The 24,235-nt window shown below is 47.6% G+C and overlaps 1 protein-coding gene across 1 annotated transcript in view; it reads left to right on the top strand.

Annotated features, from left to right (window-relative positions):
- Positions 1-236: 236 nt before the first annotated feature.
- The window catches only part of slco3a1a (solute carrier organic anion transporter family member 3A1a), a 61,451-nt gene continuing 37,452 nt past the window's right edge, over positions 237-24,235 (top strand). Inside the window, exons 1-2 of the mRNA XM_064312224.1 lie at positions 237-937; positions 12,055-12,514. Coding sequence (XP_064168294.1) covers positions 782-937; positions 12,055-12,514 — 616 coding nt within the window. The 5' untranslated portion in view covers positions 237-781. The remainder of the gene's footprint in view (positions 938-12,054; positions 12,515-24,235) is intronic.

The following is a 24,235-nucleotide window of genomic DNA, read 5'->3' as shown; positions in this document are numbered from 1 at the left end:
GATTTTCATAATTCCAACGCATTTAAAATGGCTAAGACGTTAAGAATTGTCTCCTCGAATGGTCAATGATTTGACAGTTACGTTTCACTAGCTATTTGAATGTTGAATATGTACTCAATGTTCGTCTCGTAGGTTTACATATTTTTAGATCCAAGGGGGGTGGAGAGAGAGAGAGAGAGAGAGAGAGTCATGTCTGTTGGCTTTACTGTATTGGTGCAGGCTCTACAGCGCCGCTGCAGATTCCACGTAGTAGTGAGGAAGCGGTGACGAGAGGCGGTTCATGCACACGCATCCGTCATACAGACCCTATGAACACGGACGCAGCGGCGAGCTGCGTGTAGATCTTAATCTCCAAGGATACTCGAAAAATAGTAAGGGTCGGGAACAATGTCATTAGTAAGAAAATTAGCTGGCGCCATACGTTCTCGTGTATCCAAGAGAAGCCCGCTGGGGGAGTTCATATGTTTCTGCGCGTCTTCCTCTTCATCGTCGAAGTGGCAATGTGTAGGACCCGTCGAAGGGCAGCGCGTTGGAGGCTCTCTGTAGATTTACAGTCGTTGTGAGTAGATATAGCTATACGTACTGTGGACGTAGCAGAGTGAGAAAACGGTGCGAGACACAGAGCCAGACAGTGGCATAGACACGCTTCGTAGAGCACCGGAGCTGGGGTCTTTTATGTTTACCCCCGAGCTGTTTTTCCTCTCTGTTCTCTCTATGTTCTGTCTGTCTTTCGTTTAACGCCGAAATACCAAGTGACCGGCGCTAAGCACGTTATACAAGCATGCAGGTGAAAAAGCAGAGATGTTCGGATGGGCGCACCGAAGACGGCCAGCGGGATGACAACCAGAAAAAGTCTTCATGCTTCTCAAATATTAAGATATTCTTAGTATCGGAATGTGCCCTGATGTTGGCTCAGGGGACTGTTGGAGCCTACCTGGTGAGTGAGAATTTTCTTTGTCTGTATGTTGTGCGCAAAATGCGTCTTTCCACTTTGGAGACGCATTTTGTTCTACATTTTTGTCATGCAGCAGTACGTTACCGCGCGTTGTGGCAAGACGAAACGCAAACTTGTTAAGTGTGCATTTTGTCAGCATAGGTCTAAAAGATTGTGTAGACGCAATACAGGCTGCAGCTTACTGTGAGAGCTGACGAAATGTATTGTGTCATGAAACATAAACATATCGCATATTCTACCCGAGAGAACATTTACAAAATAATTGTAACACTGGCGTTTAATGTGTTGGTACAATCAGTGCTTTTCATTAGATGAGGGTAAGCGTCATGCCAAAACGACATGCCTTACATACTGGGGAGGCTATCAGTTTAACCTTGTCAGCTTCAAGAAGGCTGCGCAAATGTGCCCTCTGTCAGTAAAACAAGTGCGTATAAACGAAACGTGACTGGTTAGTACATGAATAAAGCTAAGCTAAGTTATCAATAGCAGCAACATTCAAATATACAGTGTAAAGCAAAACGCCAGTCTCTGCGAGTGCGGAGGATGCGGAGAACAAACAGGTGACTTTCTGGTCTATGCGGCAACTGTATTTAAAAGCCCTCACCAGGCTACATGTTTGTATAAACAAATAAAATAAAACCGGTAGCCTATTTAAAACAAATAATTATATATAAAAGGACATCTATTTGTTTAATTATGTAAGCTTTTTATTGACAATCATTAAGTTACTTAAATAAAGACTTATATTTAAAAAAACATCAAAAAATTATTGCGACTTAATATTAAAGTTGGCCAGCCTGCTCATGACGCCGTTTCAGGCAACCCAATACAGAAATACACACGTGCGCATGTTTAGTAACTGGGAGGCCCAGTCCTGGTAACTTCTGATGGGTTTATTTTCCGGTAGCATTTGTGACTGTTATTATCTACCCACACTACAGTATGTGTGCCGGCATGACGTACATCTTTTGACATATGGGTGACCTATGAATGACTATTGGGTTTCAGGCTTCACGTGACCTATGCCATCGGGTCTCTGAAGGCACCAGCTCATTTGGAAGACTGTAGACTCTAGCAGAGAGCATCCAAATGCGATATATGTTTAGCATAACCATCAGATTACCGTCCTGGCTATCCTCATGTATGCTACTGGTGATTCTTCAGCACTGATTTACTGGGCCGCGTACTTATATTGTCGATTGTCCAGCATATCCGCGGCCAAAATAATTAAAACGATTCCACGTTTGCTTTTACGAGTTGGAATTGATCAGCTATGAACGAAGAGTTTCGTTTATTTGACTAGTGAAATGATGAATCTCCGTGTGCTCCGTCTCTTCCTTACAAAGTCTGTCAGGCCCCTTTCTGTGCTCCCAGTGTCTAGGAAATCCGTGATCTGAGCCTAACTCCCAACAGCCATATTTGGTATGGAAAGCAGAGTCTCTTCTGTGCGTTTTACCACAGGACTCATGAACCTTGGGAGTATCCCTTTAACGGCACAGCGGGTCTGTGTTCATCTATTCCATGACGGTTAGCCACGAATGGCGTGTCTTGCTGGCCATTTAGCATGTTTGAAATATTATCCATTGAGGTGTCGTCACTGATGGGACTCCATCCCTTTTTTGATGATGGAAGACTCTAAGGTTACTGTTCCTAAATATATTCTGACTAAATGTAAATAATCCGGCGAATAACAATAATTATCCTTACAACATTGTATGTCATCAGGGAGGAGGGAAGACACTCATGTGGAAAGAGTGGGTTTAGAATAGTGTAGGAACTTCCTCCCTCTATTTGTATCTAAAGAATAAAGGTGAGCAGAAGCTCAGGTAAGTCTCGTCTGAATTGTCAGGTCCAAGAGAAGTACACCTTGCAGGTCTGATGTCTCCAGAACTCAGCGCCTATGATGAAGACATCCCAAATTTTTTGCAGGCATTAAATACTCCTTTTTTTAATCACTTGGGATTGCATTAGATGACCATGGGAAAGGGTTGGGATATGTGAAGTGGAACATTCCCTCCGGGCCCTACCAGTTCACTGCACAGACAGATGGTTCTTATATTATCCGTGATCTATTGGTTTAATTTTTGTTTCCATGACAGGGTGGAAAGGAGGGCAGAGTGTTTTCTCACAGATGGGCTCTGTGTTTGTTTGAGCGGCCTTTCTGAAGAGAGGGCAAGGCCAGAGCAGATGAGGGCCGGCCGTAGTCGGTCAGACGACGGGTTGAGAAATTCTCCCCTGGCACATGGGCTCAGTCGAGGGGTTGAAGTCATTTGGAGCCTATGAGTGCTGACAGGAGGGCTTTGGAGGCCTTTTACTTGCGCCGTTAGAATGCCGGCATTTCGACGTCTGGCGACTTCGCCGTGAATGGCTCTGGTTTGCTTTATTTTCACATGAGTTCTGCCGTCTCCATTCTTAGCGTGAGCGAATGAGCAGCGTTCGCATGCTGTTGGGTGCACGAGAAATAGCTCTTAGTCATCAGCAACCGCCAATATCTGAGCCAGCCACAGAACAGAAGGGTGTAGCTTGTGGACCATTCGAGTGTACGTGTGAAGTAAACATCACAGCAGCAACTGCACTGGCAGAACTTTTGCCATTCGTCATTTAGAAATGAAGGAAAAGAGCCTGGTCTAAAAATCAGATGATTATGTCTCTCATGTAGATGCTCAAATGTGGTCAGGCCCTTTTTCTAAATGATACAGTCAAACTAGCTTCTATTACAGCTTCAATTCTGAAAAGAATACCAGAGAGCCGCTTTGCCTTCCCTGCCACCAGTGTCACTGTGGATGTGTGTGTGGTGTGGGTGGGCCAAGTTGGACCCAAACTTGTTTATTTTCCTGGAAATGTGGAAATTAGAGGGAAAAGGCTATTTATAGTCTTCCTCAGTGGTGATTTTATCTTTTGCCACAAGGGTGCAGGGAGGATTCTGGAAATCTGTGGTTTCAACCGGTCTCATCTCATGTGCTTTAACTTGCATTTTAATAGAATTGTAATTAGTCCCTGTGAATCACTGATTCTGTTATTACTAAATGACATTTTAACCAGGTTGGTCACATGAGAAATCAATTCTTAATTTATGTGGTAGTAATATTTTCTAGCATGCTTTATAATAAGTTAATTAAATAATATTATTAATAATCTGAAACTTATTATTCCAACATATGCTATATGACCAAAAGTGTCTGGACACCCCTTGGTCTGGTGCTGTTTTTCTTGGTTTGGCCCCTTAGTTCCACTGAAGGCAAATCTTAATGCTACTGCATATAATCACATTCTAGACGAGTCTGGGCTTCCCCAACAGTTTGGGGAAGGCCCCTTTCTGTTTCAGCATGACAGTGCCCCTGGGCACTCAGTGAGCTCCATGTAGAAATGGTTATGTTGAGAACATTGTGGAAGAACGGGCCTGCACAGAGCCCTGACGTCAACCCCATCTAAGACTTTTGGGATCAATTGGAAAGCCAAATGCGAGCCAGGCCTAGTCACCCTATCAGTGCCTGACCTCACCAATGCTCTTCTGGCTGAATGGGAGCAAATCCCTACGACATCTAGTATAAAGCCTTCCCAGAAGAGTGGAGGTTGTTATAGCAGCAAAGGATGGACCAACTCCATATTTATGCCCATAATTTTAGATGAGATGTTGGATGTCTGGTGTCCACATACCTCTGGCCATGTAGTGGTATGACTGATATCACAGTTGGTCTAACTGATATCTGTGGTCATGTTTTAAATACAATATTATTAAACATAATAATGGTAGAAATATTGCTACCATATGTATGTATAGCCAGCTATTTGCTGTGTCCATATGCCTTTATAATCATGTACAGCAGGGTTAGGACTGCATTGTTTAACACAGACACCTTTATTGCTTCTAGCTTTTGACATATTTCTCAGTCAACAGAGCGGCCCAGTTCAACTAATTCCTCTCCCTCCTGTTCTTCTCCCCTCAATTAAAGTTTACAAGGTTGGAACATTTAACTTTTTGGACCGCAGCTCTGGTTTCTTGGGAATAGCACCAGGACCTTTGAGTTAACACCCCCCCCCGCCCCCCCCACTCTTTGGGAAAGCACCATGCGGTCTTTAATGACCGTAGAAAGTCAGGACCTTGTTTTGTATTTTATCTAAAGGACAGCATGTTTTTTGGCACTATTGCCCCTGTCCTTGTGCTGGGGCAAATAGTTTGTATGAGGTCTGTAGGGAAGAGTGCCCCCTACTGGCCGTCCAGCATTATTTCCAGCAGTAATGTTGTTGTCACAGGTTTGCTCAATGGAAGAAATCACTCTGTATGGAAGTATTCTGTGTGCAATAGGGTTTAAAAAAATAAAAACAAAAAAAAGAATTGTGAATGTTTTAGTTGTTGCAGCAGTATTGCCAGAGGACATCATGGTTTTTTTTTATGCTTGTCCTCTTCCTTTCTCCAAATGTTTTGGAAATGCTGCGCAGATCTATGGATATAGATCTGCTTCAACCACTCCAGTTTGTCAGACCCTTCAGCCATTGTAGCTGATATTGTGTCAAGCAACACTGTAAGACTGTCATCAATATCCCTCTGTTGTAACCAGATTCAGTTTGCAGCAAGTGATCAGTGTTAACCTAGGTGGCCTGCAGGTGGGTTATAGCCAGTTGAGTGATAAAAATTTTCATTGTTAAAAGGCACAGATTTCCAAACGGTAGACTGGGACCCAAGATGCACATAGAAATTTAACAATTTTAACGTTTCCATCCACAGACATTTGAACATAGTGAACTGAACACTGCATGGGCCTTGATGTTATCATGAAATGCATTTGCATTCCTATGACCTCATGATAGATACATTTGCATTAGAGGTGCGCCACAGAAAGTGTTCACTCATTAAATGTGTCTCAGACTTGGATTGTTGAACTCTTAGTCCGGACTGCAGAAGGCCAGCTGTCTTGTTTTGGCAGACTTTAGCTTGTTCCTGTGTTGGTTGAGGTGTGGTTTGCAAATTTCTGCTGGCATCGCTTTCCCTAACCAAATTGCACTGTCTGCCCCATCTGCATGCCTTGGGGCCAGCTTTGGGTATCAGGCTTTGCAGCACGGTCACACAGTAGCTGGTCTTTCTCCACTCACCTGAAATCAGGCACCTGCTGCCTGCTGTGGCCCTACCCTAACTCCCAGTGGTCCGGACCTGCAGCCCAGGGGGCAGCGGAAATGAAACCACAGCCCAGAAGGACATATGCTTGAATCCCGTGAAGGTGAAAGTGTGGGTCTGGGAACTGTGGCCGTGCCGATTTAGCGTGGCACTTGACCTCAATCGTATTGAGCGTTCAGCGGTGTTCGCCTACTGGGTAAATATTTAAATGTAAGGCGCCGATAAGGTTCCTCGATAAACAAATAAATAATGTAAATGCGAACTGCTGAGCTGCTTTGTCAGTGGGTGCACATGTGCCGCTGTGCGCATTAACCTGTGTGCTTATTTTTTATTCTTTATTTAACCTTTATTTAACCAGGAAAGAGCCCATTGAGATCGAAATCTCTTTTGCAAAGGGGACCTGACATAAAACACAAATCTCTGCTTAAATCTCCCAAGCTTACAGATTGGCTAATAATTGCTTACAGTGCTTCTCCCAAGCTCTACCAAGGACTCTGGAGACACCTTAACTTCTTTTCATATTTATCCATAGATTAAAAAAAAAAAAAAAAGAATAAAAAAAAACCGAATTTAAATAGAGGTAATAAGGTCATTCAAGCCATCCAATTGTTATACACTCAACATATTAAAGGCACTTTGAATGGTAATTATTTTCTCAGGTTTGAGTTTGAGGGCGATAGGCTTTTGTGTGAAGGATCAGTTGAAGGGTCGTTTGATCCGACTGGCAGCAGTATCTCACAAGGGCCTTTTGTAAGACGCTATCAGAAATTCCCCCTTGTCTGCTTCGTTTTTGCTGACGTGGCCCAGCGTCCTTCAGAAAATTAAATTTGCAGAGACGAATCGTTGCAGTTACGCCACGTGTAAGAGATAGATCTGCGGGGAGTTGTGGGCGGGCGTGGTCGGGGATAGACGGTGGGGTACGTCAGACACCTCCTCCCCCGCTTCCTGTTGTGCTCTTCTCGGGCGGCGCGTTCCACGCCGCAGCTCATTGGCCGGCACGTCTCCACGCTCCTTTTGTCACGTACGCTTCCTGCGGAGAGACGCTCACCTTACAGCCCAATATCTCTGTCTGAAAGCATATTTTTAACTCAAAATATATACCGGGAGCTTGCAAGGCTGCGTGTGAGTCATGTGCTCCGGAGTACCTGCTCTTGGTCTATTTCGGCTCCGCTGTTTAAAGGCGTTAGCTTCGCCGTCCCCCGTGTGCAGTCACAGAAGTAGGCTAGTGTTCCAGGCCTGCCCGTGAAGGCCTCCCTCCTCTTTCGGGATTGGCGTGGGAGATCTGTGGGCCTCTCGCCCGCCGACTGGGGCCGACCCGCATCGCCCCTGCGTGGGCCGTCGGAGTCTAGACCGAGCCTGCGGGGAGGAGGAGAGACGGAGACCGCGGTTGAAGCTGCGGTTCTCCCTCTTAAAGGAGGGCTCCGAGGCGCCCGTTCCTCACAGGTGACGGTGCCCGGTGAGGCGAGGCGGACCGCGAGCGTGGATGAATGCTTCCAGACGGGCCCAGCCGGGGAGCGGCCCCGTAAAAGAGCACGCGGCTGAACCGGATTGTTTACCGTCAGATTTATTAGAACATCAGAATGATGGAAATTTTAACAGCGGGGGGAAAGGGCCACTCAGTCGCCCTAATGGGCTTCCGGTTTTTCCCATAATTTGTCGGCTTTGAAACGGAGCCAAGCCATCCATTCGAGGTGGCGTGAGATGCATCTACTTGGAGGGCTTTGCTGTGGACGTTATGGCTTAATGTGGCCGTGGTTTCCTCGGTCTGAATGCGTTAAGCGGTTTGGCGCATCAGGGGAGGCTGGCTTGGTCGCGGTGGGCCCGCGGTGGGCCCGTGCCGGCTGCGCGTGGGCGGCGCCTTCGCACGGACAGGAAGAGCGAGCTGGAATGGCACCCCAGCACGGAGCATCTCCGCCAGGCTGTCAACAGGTTGCAGTTCCTGGCATGGGGTCTGAGCACAGAGGCAGATGGCCCTGTTTCTACAGCCTGCTTTCATTTCCCTTTTCAACGGCCTCTGTGGGCAACCGCATCTCTCCCTCTCTCTCTCTCACACACACACACACACACACACTCACTCAGTACACACAGACACACACTGACACACACACATACACACACGCAGACCCAGACTCACACACACACATGAACATGTATATGTGCAGATGTACACATAAACGCACGTACACACGGACCCACATGACTTTCAGGAAAACCACACGTGCAGGTGCACATGCACACATACACACACACCCAGACACACACACACACTCCCACACACACACGCAGACACACACACACACACACACATGCACACACACATACACACATCATGCATACACACACACACACTCCCACACACACACGCAGACACATATACACACACACACATGCACACATCATGCATACACATGCGTGCGAATGTGAAAGGGGGCGGCCGCCTGGCGTGTGGCAACGGGTTGAGGGCCCCGAGGGGTCATTTTGCCTGCAGACCCCTTTCTCTGGTTATCACGGATATCCAGCATGCTCAGCCGCTTCCTGCAGTCACCAGCTGGCACGGCTCAGCTTGTAACGATATCAGCCTGCTCCCAATGGCAGGAAAAAAAGTTCAGAACACGATCATTTCTAGCCACCACAGTCTGGAGAGTAATTCAATTGGAACTCTTTTCAATGATTCTAGGACTGTTTGTAAAAAACAGAGCCTGTGTGTAGACAAATACTAATGTCATAGAGCGCAGATTTAACTGCTCTGAAAGACTGCTTCGGTAACACCTGAGTAATGAACAAGACTATCAACTGAGACTCATTTTTCTGTGGCGGCAGGGAGGGCTGAATTACTAGGAATTGCCAGAGACTGTACCAGTGCACAAGTAGATTTTTCAGTGACAATTTTTCAGATTAAAGGTTAAGCTTATTTGTTTTGAAATGTGTTCATGTTTTTTTTCAAAATTTCCTAAATCTGTATTCATGAAATCACTTAATTAGGAATATACAAACTATTTATGATAAATGTACTGAAAAGTAATTATCACATATTACGGTATTATTAAACACATTTAGATAAATATAGCTATCAGCTTACTATTTCAGCAAATATTATTGAAATGTTCTATTATATAGTTTTATTTGTGTTATGTCTCTCCACAGACCTGTTGTTCTTTTTTGCACTGCCCCCCCCCCCACCCCAATCCTATTTCTGTATGTACAGTTTGCCTTTTCATGTCTCTTCATCTCTTCAGAGTGTGACCTTTAGGCAGAGTCAGGGGGTCAGGGGGCGGAGCTCTTCCGGTTCTGGCGTTTCCCCTTTAACATGCTACTATCCCTCGGTAGAAGGCCCAATCCAGACCGCTCTGGGAATCGGGCAGAAACATGCCTGCGCATTATCGTGCGCTCCTCCGGAGTAGCTGGGCGAGTATCGTCCGCGGAGAACGAAAACGGCCAGGCGGGCGACGGCTCCTCAGCTGGTTCCTAGACGTTGAAAACCGAAGATATTTTTATCTTTGGCTGAGTCCCTGTGAACCTTTCCTGACCGTCTCGTAAAAATAACAGAGGTACAAGGAAAATGGTGGGAGGCCCGTCGGTGGAGTTTTGGTGGGGAAATGTGACACTCGCCAGACAGCACAACGCCTTCAGAAGAGAAGGAACAGAGCTCAAGAAGGTGCTGCTGGGTCACTAGAACAGCTTTGAAATCCTACGTCTTGCCAAACAAGTATTTCGTGACTATTTTACCCCCACGTACTTTGGAATGGGTACGTGCATGTTTTTGTACGTGTCTTTTTTGTGTGTGTGTACACACGTTGCGTTTATGTATGTGTGTATGTATAAAATAGTATTATGTACGCACATTACTATTTAAAAAAAATTTGAAGCAGTATTGCAGTTTTCTGCTAGTGCAGTAGGATGCTGTGCTGTTGTGTTGAGCTTGCGTTTCACCCGCGTCTCTGGGCCAGAGAATCAGGATGGAGCGGGGAGGGGGGGGGGGGAGCTGGACTGGTATCAGAACCCCCTCCACCACAAAGACGATCGCTGACACAGCAGAACCACCCCGCAGCCCAGCCCAGCCCGGCCCGGCCCGGCCCGCAGCGGGTCTCATTATCAGACTCACAGGCTACGCCATTCTCTCTTAACAGTGGACCCTGTCCTCGCCTTGGGTGCGAGATAAAGCCGTGTGATAAACCGTGATGGCCGTACGTGGCCACACGCTTCTTCCCGTGCGCTTGTACGGGATGATGCCATACGTAGATCCCTTTAGGTGGCTGGGAGGCGTCCAACCTGAACTAGAGCCAGCGCGTTTTAAACTATGACTGCAACGTTCCTGTGGCGCAGGATTCCGTAGCATTCAGAAGTGCATTTGGCAACATCGGGGACAGCTGAGGACAGAAAGAGAAGCTAAATGTTTTAGGCCGAGCTGGATTTTGTGGACTTTTCCCTTTGACATTGCGGGGTGCTTTTATCACTTTGACCTTAAATGCTGCGCCATTAACTCAGAGCGGGAGAAGTAGCTTCCAAGAAAGCTATGTAAGTGAGAGTTAGCGGAGCGTGGCTAAACTAAATGACCTTGGCAGAGAAGCTGATCTCTGACAGAGGCGGAGGATCTCTGTGTCAGTGTACATCAGGTGGAAAAAGAGGACTGCAGCGAGCAGGGCCTCTACACTCTAGCTGGCTAAATCATTCCTCCATCTTGCATCTCTCTGTGAGTTTAAGTATTGGCCCAACTTAAGTCCTTTGTAACACGAATCTATGAATTCTGTTATGAACCCCGAAACGTAATTCCTGCTTCTGTGACCTGTCAACTTCCATTTTAAATGCAGGCCCTTTTTAAATTCAGTCTTATCCTAAATCTTTTTTTCAGTTCAAATTCAGGCCCTTCTTAAACTCCTCACACTCTCAATTCTCATTCTCAGTTCTCTTGTGATTCAGCCCAATCTCAGTGCTTTCTGTGAGTTTAAATTCCGGACCTAGTTAAACCATCTCTAATGTCCCAGATGTCTTGGTGAGCTTGGTCCCAGAAACGCATCATCGTTATTAGGTCATGATTTGAATTTTCAGGGTTCCCTCACTTTTTTCCCACATTCTGCAGGGACACGTCGATTAAGTTTGTTTCCTCCGCTGGGAACGTCTCCTTGATTTAGTCCGTACTTGAGCCAGCTCAAGTTTTTCTCTGCGTAGTTCCTAGGCTGACCTCCTTTCCTCTAAGTCTTTCAGTTTATCAACATATGCAGAGTTCCTGTAGGATTTTACACAAATCTCCCCTGGAATTAGTTTGTTTTGCTGTTCTACTTGCTCATAGAATGTGCATCAATAAAGATGTTTATTATTTTATTAAAGCCATTTAGCAGATGCTCTTATTCGTAGCGTCTTACACAGATTACATTCTTTTACATACATTCTCTACATGCAATGCATTTATACAGCTGGATAATTACTGAAGTAATTTAGGTTTAGTATCTTGTACAAGGATACAACCGCAGTGTGAAACCTGACAATCGAAAGCACAACCTTGAAGTTGTGATATCAGTAATTAAACTTCTTCTTATATTATTATTATTATTATTATATTGATATTAGGTAACTATTAAAATCTAAGACATTATAAATAAAATATTAACAAATCATATGTGCAAATGTATTTATTGTTTTCTGAACATGTATATATCATGTAAATGATGTCATACTTTGAAAATGTAATAGAAAGTTTGAAATATAATATTGACCGCTCTTCCGCCGTCCCTGTTTGACCACTCTTCCTCCGCCCCTGTTTGACCGCTCTACCACCGTCCCTGTTTGACCGCTCTACCACCGTCCCTGTTTGACCGCTCTTCCTCCGTCCCTGTTTGACCGCTCTTCCTCTGTCCCTGTTTGACCGCTCTTCCACCATCCCTGTTTGACCGCTCTTCCTCCGTCCCTGTTTGACCGCTCTTCCTCTGTCCCTGTTTGACCGCTCTTCCACCGTCCCTGTTTGACCGCTCTTCCTCCGTCCCTGTTCCAGGTGAGCGTCCTGACCACGCTGGAGCGGCGCTTCAACCTGCAGAGCGCGGACGTGGGCGTGATCGCCAGCAGCTTCGAGATCGGGAACCTGGCCCTCATCCTGTTCGTCAGCTACTTCGGGGCCAAGGCCCACCGGCCGCGCCTGATTGGCTGCGGCGGCATCGTCATGGCGCTGGGCGCGCTGCTCTCCGCCCTGCCGGAGTTCCTGGCCCACCAGTACGAGTTCGAGGCCGGGGAGACGTGGCGGGCAGAGGAGGGGCGCGACGTGTGCTCCAACAGCTCCCGGACTGACGGGCGGGACCCGGGCTTCCTGTGCGGGAACCGGGCCAACACCAACATGATGTACCTGCTGCTGATCGGGGCCCAGGTGCTGCTGGGGATCGGGGCCACGCCCGTCCAGCCCCTGGGGGTATCCTACATCGACGATCATGTGCGGAGGAAAGACTCTTCTCTTTACATAGGTGAGTGGATCAAAGGTACTGATTCCAGTTGGGCCTCTTCTACCCCATCTCAATCCTGCACCTATTTCCACCAACGGATATGGTGAACAAGCTTGGTTCCAGCTCTACAGTGGGAAAGGGGTATAATGAGCCAGCCTGGTTCCAGCTCTACAGTGGGAAAGGGGTATAATAAGCAGGTTGGGTTTAATCCCTACAGATACCAGCTGCATTGATCAGCCAGCCTTTTCAGCTTTGACTGTGCCCTCCCCGCAAGTAAGTCATATTGCTTGCTATGTGTTTGCATAAGATATTGAGTGTACGGTGACCCCTCGCTGCAGCGGTACGCAGCGAAAGGGAAATTTGTATTCATAAGAGGAAATGGATGATTGCCTGGTGAGCACTATTGACTGGTCCGAATGTTACACGGTAGTTGATAATTGCGCGCATTAAGCAGCTCGATAGCCCGAGTGCTTATTAATGCAGCGTGAAGTATCGACTCCGGCCGGCCGGCTTTCTTAAGGCCACGCCAGGCGAGGTCTTCACCTTCGCTTCACTTTCACACGTTCGCTTTTGTTTAACGAGACGCAGGAGATCGGGCAGGAGTGGCTGTTTGAAACAATGTGTGGGAACCGTGATTTTGCTTGTGCTTCAAATCAAATTAAAAATGTTTTTTTTCTTTGACGCAGCGCTAGCTGCTGCTGACCTTTTTATTTGTTTCCTGTTCGTGCCCGTCTCTTCAGAATGTACACGGTGTTCTCTAGCTTAAGACAGGACTACGGTGCAGCGCGAAGACGAGAAATGTTTGACATTTATTTTGCTTTTTAAAGGTCGGCCCTATGTTAGGAAGCGTAGGTTAACGTCAGGTGGAGTAGCTGAAAAACGTAAAGATATTGGTAGAGAAACCGACGCCCCGGCATTAAGCCCCTGTGTGGGGTGGTGTTCCGGCCGATGTTTACGCAGACCGTGGTTCACCCGCGGCATAAGCACCGGCCACATCGGGACGCGTTGTCCCGGTAACCTCACGCCCGTCAAATTTCGGAAGGCCACGGCAACACCGTGGAACACAGAGGACACCTTTTTATCATTCGTGAGTGCAGACGCAGCCATGGCTTTGATTCAAACGCAGTTATTGCAATGCATGATTTGCTTTCCTTATGCAATTTCTCAGAGTGCTGTTACAACCAATTGGACAAGAGGACGAGGGGGCGGGAGGGTGATTTCTGCTCTGGAGGTGGAGCCTAGCAGTGGTGCAAATCAGCGGGCTCCATTTTCCTTCTCCGTTTTTACACGCACAGCAGGACTCAGTGGGAAGAAATGCAATCACAGGCCCAGCCCATCGCTAAGCTGCAGCCCTAGTGCTCTCTTTAGCGGGCTGTAAGCGGTGAATAAGCTGTGAGGCTAAGCGTTTAGCTGAGCGTTTGATCCTTTTCACACGTGTGTGTACGTGTGTCTTTCTTCTGGCTACGCCTTTTGAGTGACCTGTCTTTTTCTAACACCCGTCCCAACAATGTTGTCACAATGTAACAAGCCTGCTGTGTTGCTCCATCACATTTTTTGCAATGTTTGTGTAATGCCGCCATAACCAAATGCGACAACCCGCACTAAATTGGCTACATTTTGTTATAGCAGTATTATATATGTTATTACATATCAAGATGGATTTAAATGCACTGTATTTTGTCATTGTTGCATATATAACAGTGTGTACAACATTGTACTCAGTGTTACACTGTTACGACTGCATCGTACGTAGTGTTACATGTTGTTATGGCAACATTGTTCACAGTGTTACGTGTTGTTATGACAGCATTGTGCGCACAGTGTTGCATGTTGTTATGGCAACATTGTACTCAGTGTTACACGTTGTTATGGCAACATTATCCACGGTCTAATATGATATTATGGCAGAATTGTACAGAGTGGTACATGTTGCTATGGTTGCACTATGCAAATACTGTTACATGTCATCATTGCTGTCTTTTACACCGCCTCTCTGTCATCGCCTGTGACCTTTTCCGCTCCGCAGGGTTTCGCAGCTCGGTGACATTTCTGTTGTGTCACTGGCGGGTTTCTGGCTCAGCCAGAGTGTCCCTGCACATGAACACCGTTATTCTGCCGTTCAGGGACCAGGCCACGGTCGCTGTCACACGGCTATTGTGTGAATTTCCGCAGGTGAACTTCATATTGTGTGCTGTGTGCATGTGTGTGTCCCTGTGTGTCATAGAGAGAGAGAGAGAGAGACAAAGAGAGGAAGGGAGACAGAGAGTAAGAGAGTTGTTATGGGAAGGAGATGGAAGGGAGGGCAATAGGGTGAATGAGAGAGATGGTGAAAGCAGGAGAGAGGGAGGTATCAGGCGCCAGTGTGTGACTGGGGATTGAAAGCATCGGCAAACAGCAGCTCTGTTGACAGCTGAATTTGGGACAAAGAAGACAGCGATCGAGTGTGAGCAGCTGGCCATCGCTGCCAGGACCGAGCCCTGCCTAACACGTAACACAGCAATACCCAGTCCTGCTCCTACCAAACACATAACACAGCAATACACAGTCCTGCTCCTACCAAACACAAAACACAGCATTACACAGTCCTGCTCCTACCAAACACATAACACAGCATTACACAGTCCTGTTCCTGCCAAACACAAAACACAGCATTACACAGCCCTGCTCCTACCAAACACAAAACACAGCATTACACAGTCCTGCTCCTACCAAACATGTAACACAGCATTACACAGTCCTGCTCCTACCAAACATGTAACACAGCATTACACAGTCCTGCTCCTACCAAACACAAAACACAGCATTACACAGTCCTGCTCCTACCAAACACAAAACACAGCATTACACAGCCCTGCTCCTACCAAACACAAAACACAGCATTACACAGCCCTGTTCCTGCCAAACACAAAACACAGCATTACACAGTCCTGCTCCTACTAACAAAACACAGCATTACACGCTGCTCCTACCAAACACAAACAAGCATTACACAGCCCTGCTCCTACCAAACACAAACACAGCATTACCGCCTGCTCCTACCAAACACAAAACACAGCATTACACAGCCTGCTCCTACCAAACACAAAACACAGCATTACACAGTCCTGCTCCTACCAAACCAAACACAGCATACACAGCCTGCTCCTACCAAACACAAAACACAGCATTACACAGCCCTGCTCCTACCAAACACAAAACACAGCATTACACAGTCCTGCTCCTACCAAACATGAAACACAGCATTACACAGTCCTGCTCCTACCAAACACAAAACACAGCATTACACAGTCCTGCTCCTACCAAACACAAAACACAGCATTACACAGTCCTGCTCCTACCAAACACAAAACACAGCATTACACAGCCCTGCTCCTACCAAACACAAAACACAGCATTACACAGCCCTGCTCCTACCAAACACAAAACACAGCATTACACAGCCCTGCTCCTACCAAACACAAAACACAGCATTACACAGCCCTGCTCCTACCAAACACAAAACACAGCATTACACAGTCCTGCTCCTACCAAACACAAAACACAGCATTACACAGCCCTGCTCCTACCAAACAACACAGCATTACACGCCTGCACTACAACCGAAGTCCCTGCTCCTACCAAACACAAAACACAGCATTACACAGCCTGCTCCTACCAAACACAAAACACAGCATTACACAGCCTGCTCCTCCCAAACCAAACACAGCATTACACAGCCCTGCTCCTACCAACACAAAACACAGCATTACACAGCCTGCTCCTACCAAACACAAAACACAGCATTACACAGTCCTGACTCCTACCAAACACAAAACACAGCATTACACAGCCCTGCTCCTACCAAACAAACACAAAAACGCGAATTACACAGTCCTGCTCCTACCAAACACAAAACACAGCATTACACAGCCTGCTCCTAACCAAAACCCTGTACAAAACAACAGCATTACACAGCCTGCTCCTACCAAACACAAAACACGCATTACACAGTCCTGCTCCTACCAAACACAAAACACAGCATTACACAGTCCTGCTCCTACCAAACACAAAACACAGCATTACACAGCCTGCTCCTACCAAACACAAAACACAGCATTACACAGCTCCGCTCCTACCAAACACAAAACACAGCATTACACAGCCCTGCTCCTACCAAACACAAAACACAGCATTACACAGCCCTGCTCCTACCAAACACAAAACACAGCATTACACAGCCCTGCTCCTTATAAACACAAAACACAGCATTACACAGCCCTGCTCCTACCAAACACAAAACACAGCATTACACAGCCCTGCTCCTACCAAACACAAAACACAGCATTACACAGCCCTGCTCCTACCAAACACAAAACACAGCATTACACAGCCCTGCTCCTACCAAACACAAAACACAGCATTACACAGCCCTGCTCCTACCAAACACAAAACACAGCATTACACAGTCCTGTTCCTGCCAAACACATAACACAGCATTACATGGTCTGCAACACGGCATTACACAGCCTGGATCATGCTTTGCTTCACAGAACCTGCTGTGCTGTTACATGAGATACAGACAATGGAAAAATATCCAATATAAACGAGTGAAGTCCACCTAATTCAGCAGAATATATGTGTGTGCACGTACGTGTGCACGCATGAGAGAGTAAAAGAAGCATTTAGAGAGGCATGAACAGAGAGAGAGAGAGAGAGAGAGAGAGATGCAGTGTAAATTAGTGGTGTAATGCTCTGACCCTTCAGTTTAGAACTGTCTCATTGTTCATTTTGGCAAAATAATGTGAAGTTGACCAATAAAAATCTTTAATTCATTGTTTAAAACAAACACAGTCATCTTCTATGGGGATAATTGCCCTTTTTATTCTTTGTTCTAGCAATGGCAAAATTAGCAGCTTTTCAAGGTGGCGGCGGTGTCGTTGGGATTGATTACAGCCCTGGCTGGCCTTTACAGAAATAAAACTAGTGATCTTAATGATGTAATGATGGCATTCACGCGTGTCATTATAATCAACAATACTTGTGCTAATGACAGTTACATTAATTAGTCATTCACTGTGACGGCCTGTCCTTTCCAACCGGATGTAGTGGCTGCCAGGGCCACTTGTGTGTCTGCAGAGCTTGTGTTGGGTGACTGGACGTCTGCTCTCTCCTTTGCTCCTGCCTTGTGATGGCAGAGCTTTTATTTGCCTGGATTCAGCTGGCAACCTTTATCAAAGGCGCTGGGTTAGCGGCCGCACGTGTAATGAATGCCGCTTTGAAGAGGCTGCGCGCTGGGTGGCAGGGCCTTCTGTCCTCTAATCTAATCTGCACCCAGGAGCATTTGATTGCTATTTTCTGTGCCGGGCCCTGTGCGCAGGTCGACTTTGATGGCTTACCGGCAGCCAGGGGAGGCGAGGCCTGTTCTGTCTGCGTTGCTGTTGGTAACTGATCAGCTGATTGTTATTATTGGCTAAGCAGATGCCTGTATCCATGGTGACTCAGGTGACCTATTTGAACAGCTGGACGTGCAAAGCCTGTTCTAAAGAGCAAAAACAGCTTTATCTCATCCAGATTCAAACCTGTAGTGTGTCTGCGTGACATCTCCGTGTACCTGACGTCTGACTGAAATATGCTGTAAAATGCATGAGTGAATTGCACAATATTTGTTCTGCACATGTACACGGAACGGGGTGAAATATTGAACAAGGTTCAAAAATTGGATAGTATACATGAAAAAAACCCTAATGTGCAACCTGCAAACATTATACAAAATTCAAGCTAAATCTTAAATAGTTTTTGAGTTAATTGCGTTTTCACACTTTACGGTAACATGCTGTTTGTACAGCTTGCATGTTACATTTTTCTGTGCAGTGTCTAATTTTTCGGAAACCAAACCTTTTCCACACTGTCGATGTGCTCCCAGTTTTCAGGACCCAGTCCCCGTTGGGCTGGGCAGGAGGAGCCTGAGAGGTTTCACCGCCGGTGTCGCTTGGCTCTGACTCCGTCATGCATTTCCACAAACGTCTCTGCACGTGTTTTTTAATGAAACTGGTTCAAGTTTCATTAATAGCAATTCACCTTGAGTTTGTCACACAGTCTTCATCATACTGTTGCGATGTGCAATTTTTAGTATTAAATAAAAGTTGCGTTTAAGTAGTAAATTACCATTTGCAACGGTGTTGCCTACCCTTGCGTGAATTCATACCTGTATACCTTAAAATAAAATACACTGCCCCGTGTGTGTGTCTGTGTACGTATGTGTATATGCTCTGTACGCTCCCTCGATATGACCTGACCTTTATGTGCCTCCGCAGCCTAAAGGCCACAGAGTGCTGGGCATTATCGGCTCCATGTGTGAGGCGTGTCAGGCGCGTCAGACAGTCTCAGGCTCCCAGAAAAAGCCTGGGAATAGCAGCCCGGGCCCCCAGAGGCCCGGTCTAATCTGCCTAATCAGGGGGCCAAAGGCCGCTACTGTACGTCATCGCCCCATTTGTGAGGTTTAAGTTTATTTTGTTATTTTCCTCAGAACCCATTGTGCGCACCGTGCGAATGTACGCGGGAAAGGAAGTCTGCCCCGCCCCGCGAACGATCAAACGACACGGCCGGCGCCCCTCCCAAACTCCCCGGTACCCCTGTTGTTATGTGACGGGCCCTTGGCGCCATTCCACAACCCAAAGCCCCGTCGGCTTCGCCGGCGACCGTCCCGGGGCTCTTAAAAAGGGCGGGATGCGGGGCCGGCGTCCGCGACGATGGCGCGGCCCGGCGGGCCCGGCGGGGAAGGCGACGGCGGCGTCAGCGGCGGTGGGGATTTGGCGCGGCGCTCGCCCGGGCGAGGGGGCGGGTGCGCGCATCGCGGCCCGGGCGGAGAACAATGGCGTATTGAGCGAGGCATGTGTTCAGCTGATGCCCCAAATCCCCACGCCGTCCCGCTGCCGGGTCAGGCGCCGCGGGCCGCCCTGAATGGCTGAGATTGTTTACGGTCCGCACAGATTTTCTTTTCAGACTCTTATTGTGAAATGTATGCAAACCGCCGACTCCAGTTGCTGTGCACACTGTAAGCGCACGCAAAGAACGCTTTTCTCTCCCATTAAATCGTGCACATCTCCTCACCCTGCTTTATTAGACGCTGAAGCTCTGGTCTATGCATGGCAGACAGGCTTAACACATCTGTGTGTGACATTGCAATTAATGTCTTAGTACATTTATTTTCATATTAGCATTATTATTGATACCGTGGGTTTATATTGTGTGTTTAGATGCTTGACATCCCTCCCTTTGGTTGGCCATTAGCTCATTGGGCTTATCCGTGATTGTGTGGGGTGGCCAGCGGGGGGGGTCATGGTCCAAACCCCTTAGCAGACCTACCCCTGTGACATCATCACCGTTGATGTACACCAATTAACGTCCCACATTTCACTGGCACTGCACACACTGTCACCCCCAGCCTTAGGGTCTGTGGTCACTGCTCTGTCGATATCCTGTTTCAGTTGTGCATCTGAGGTTTCTGTGGTTAGCTAGGCATAGCATAGATAGATAGCAATGTTTTGTTTGTCATATCACAAGGTTTATTTATTTTACATTGTGATTGCAGCCTCAGGAGACTGGCTCCTGTTCACATTAGAAGTTTAACCTGGTTTAACCTGGTTTAAACTGGAAAATGGGCAGTTTACTGTGTCAATGGGTAACCTTGGCTCAATTTGCAGAATTATCAGAGTTAGCGGAGTCCCGTTTCTTATAAAAAGGATCATGTACTGTACACCTAAATAGACTTAAATGGCCTCCTTCTCGTTTGATAAATCTTTAAGGTTTTGTATCCTCTTGTTTTTTTTGACACAGTGTTCATGTTGTGTGTAAAATCGTGAACCGAAGGCAGGTCCAATGAAAAGCTTGCTATTTTTGTACAGTTACAGTATTTCTGGCTCGCCTTTGTTTCCAGGCCTCGTGTTTAATTCTCGGAAACGGACCGAGCGCGCCGCGTTTAATGTAATTGTCCATTGTTTTGGGCCCGCACCGTTCAGGAATCCAAGGCTGTTTGTAGCTGGAGCGCGTAGCTCTCTGGAGCGAACAGGCCCTTCCCTTCCTCTTCGGGCGGTTGACTGGGTTGTGGATCCCGTGGCTGTGGAATGGAGGGCATGTTATTGTACTCGGCCGTGGCGGGCAGCGTCCTGCCGCAGCGCCCGTCGCTTCGCGTGGGCTGTTTACTGAGAAAATAGAATTACGAGCGTTTCCCCCGTAAAGTCGAGCACGACGGTGCTCTCTCTTTGTCTATCGCAGACCGGGATCTCATAAACAGAGGATTAAATCTGGTCTCATTTTCGAACGTGTTATCTGAGCGTACCGCTGTACTAGCTAATGAGAGAGGGAGAGAAAGACAGAGAGCGGCAGTGGGGGGAAAAGATGGGTAGCATGCAGAGAGAATGCGAGAAGCGGGGGGGGATAAGGACACAGAAAGACAAGGAGGGAGAGAGAGGGAGGAGAGAGAGAGAGAGAGAGAGGGGGAGGGAGAGAGAGAGAAGCAGAGTAAACCTATGCTCCCATGGGAAATGAGGAAACATGTCATATATTAACATGTTCCATTATACAAAGCCCGGGAGCGGCGTGCGGGAGTGGTGTGCGGGACTGTCGTGGCTCTGTTCTCTCCGCGGGACGCGTGGGGTTAATACCACCGAACAGCGTGTCAGGTCCGCAAACATTCACCCAGGGCAGCGGTTAATGGAACCGCCCAAATAAATCCATGCCATTCCACTTCCTCGGTTACAACCCCACGCCCTCACACACCCCTCCGATCTTCCAAAAGGCGGGCGGGACAAGCGCGGAAGAACTGAGGAAACTGGAGCGGGGATCGAGCGTGCGGATCAACTTCGGTTCTAAATGTAATCTGCGAGGCTGCAGTCTGGGGCTGCTCAGACGGTTTCGCCTGCAGAAGACGCGCACTGCAGATCTAAGGGAGGAGCAGCACACGCAGCACTGCTCCCGCTGAGAGACTGATGCATTTTAGATGCTAACGGCTATGGGGGGAAAGGAATGACTGAGCAGAGTGTCGATTGGTCCGTTTTTTGCCCGTTCCGCCCGATGTGCGGTTCGAGCGCCACCCTGTTCCCGCCCTGTCGGCCGCGCGCAACGTGCCGTTAATGATGACGACGACGATGATGGCGGCGGCGCCGAGGATGATGATGTCGGCGGCGACGAAGGCGGCTCGGAGCCTCGGCGTAATTACCGCGTGACGCAGGAAGCGGCCCTCCTGCCGACAGTGACGGATGATGTCGTTACCTCCCCGCGGAGCGAGCGGGGAGAACGGGAAGCGCGGCTCAGTCTGGCGCTGTAGCCGCCAGAAAGCAGTACGCGGTAAAGCGGGGCTGTGTGTGCGCTGCTGTAGGTGTGCTGTAGCGACCCTGCTCTTCCTGCGAACCGCACGGCCCTGTGCAACAACAAAACGGAGTCATCACTGACTGACAGGAAGAGAGGGGCCTCACAAGCCCTTCATCTCTGCTTCCTCTCTGGAGCCACATGCAGTGTTAGAGAAACCCATCTCAGGCTATTCGTGCTTCAGGGTCTCTTTCAGTCACACCGTATGCTGTGCACAAACAAATGATCTAAAATTGGTATTTAAAATGTAAATAATACCCTATATCTATTGGATTTTACAGAAAAAAATGAATAAGCAGTTTATATGGGCCAGCCAAAATGTTTCATTGTATGTATGTATGTATGTACCATTTATTGTAAAGCGTCTTTTGAGTCCATGAAAAGCACTATATAAAATAAATGTATTATTATTATTATTATTATTATTATTATTATTAATAAACCAGGCTAAAACCAAGTCAGCTTACCTGGCTGGATTCATAAATTGACTTATTAAGGCTTGATTAGTTTGTAACTGAACACTGTTTTAAAATGGTATGTTTTTTTATCACAGGAAACCGCTAGGTTAGTTTATTTCTTTAAAAGCGCCACAAACATATTCTATTGTGTGCGTGATGCAGTAGTGTGTAAAGCGGTTGGCATTTGTCGGGCCAATGCTAACAAAACAGAGTTTCGTTCCCCGCACTCGGTTCCCAGTGACCTTTGACCCCTGACCTCTCGGCATCCACTACTAATTCAGGAGAGTCACACCTGCCTGAGCTCTCCAGTGCTGGACTGTACAGGCCTCTTGATGCATAAATGCACTGCGCATAGTCAAGTAATGCAGCGAGGGAGGGGGTGGGGGGGTGAGAAGGGGCTTGGGGGTCATGCAGTGACGCATTAGCCTCAGAGGTAGCCAGCGTGTCAGAGGGGATTCAGAAACTGGGATGTGTGCCACGAGAGGCCGCGGACTCGATCAGATTAGCTAGGCCACATTTCTCCGCAGTTTTTAGTTATTTAGCAGCAGCAATGGCAGCTTTGTCCCGGTTTAATAATGTATTTTCCCCCTTAAGAAGCAGCCTGGTGCCGCGTAAGGCTGAGTCGAGGAAACGTGTTGCACAATGGTGCACATTAGCATCACAATCGGCGAGCGCTGTTTATCTTTTCGGTGGACATTTCCTTTAAAATCGGATTAAGTTTCAAGGCCCCGGCGCCCAGGAGCTTCCGTCCGGATGGAGCCGTAAAACCCCGCGCCGATGTGAACGCGGATGCAAATGTGACCGCGCGATCGCAGCGCCCGCTGAAATTCCAGACGCGCTTAACCGCCACCGGGAAAGATAAGAGAATTACCAAATGGAATTCAAAAGAATTCCCTCCCCCTCAGATCTTACCGGAAAATCGAGCAAGCCTTTGAAAACGCGGGGCTCCGTGTGAAGCATCGGGGTAATGGCCCGACCCCGGCTTCAGCAGCGGCGGGAAGCGCCCTGAGCTCTTTAGAGGAACAAAGGACTGGAAAAAAACAGAGGGGAGGTATGAGAGATAGCAGACGGAGGAGCTGCTGGTTCCTCTTTTCTCTCTGCGGGTCGGGGTCAGGTGAGCGATGCGCATGTCTCTCTCGCAGCGTAAACGCTGCCTCGCTGCTGCACCGCAAACCCAAACGCACGCGTCAACACTGATTCCACTCACCTTCACACCTCTGCCTTGCGCTGAACGTCCTTGTTTGCACCCTTGATCATTTCATGTGCTTTGAACCGTGTGTTTGTGCATTTGTGCAACAAAAGTGGACATGTAACAGGCAGACGAAAATAAGTGTGGTTAAAATGGGACCTCCTGCGCTCTGTGGAGTAAAATAGAATATGAGCCTACCATTCGTTATATCCTGTGTGGTTAGAAGGGGCTGACTATTTTTAATTGAATGAATAATGCGCCTCAGCCTGGTGTTTCTGAGGACGGGTGAATGCTGGCTGTTCAGCAGGAGAGGCCTGGGGCAGTCTTTCTCTGAGGCGAGTCCCTGGTCCTGCTGGAATACTGCAGCTCGAACCCGTTACCTTGCCCTTCAGTCCTTCATCACCTGAAGCAGCACCAGCGCCATTTCCGTCAGCAGCCAGCTGCTATACTGACAGCTGCTGCTATCGGCTGCATTCTTAGATGTGATTGGTTGGAGAAGAGGGGACATTTAGCCAATGAGCACTTCAGGTGGCTAATATGTTAAAGCCAAGTGCTCGTATCCCCGAACAACACTTTCTGTTAATTTTGTCGACTGCCACTGACATTTAAGGATGTAAAAAAAAAATCCTCCTTAAACACATCAAATCAAAGTGTAAAAACAGCGCGGTGGTTGAAAATTGAACGGCATTCCAGTGTGAAAGCTCGTCCCTTTCCCTCACAGTATAGATTTTAAGATTTTTAAGTGCAGAA

Source organism: Anguilla rostrata, chromosome 16, assembly GCF_018555375.3.
Source record: "Anguilla rostrata isolate EN2019 chromosome 16, ASM1855537v3, whole genome shotgun sequence".
Lineage (NCBI taxonomy): Eukaryota > Metazoa > Chordata > Actinopteri > Anguilliformes > Anguillidae > Anguilla > Anguilla rostrata.
Note: the sequence above shows the minus strand (reverse complement) of the source record. Positions and strands in the feature narration are given on the sequence as shown.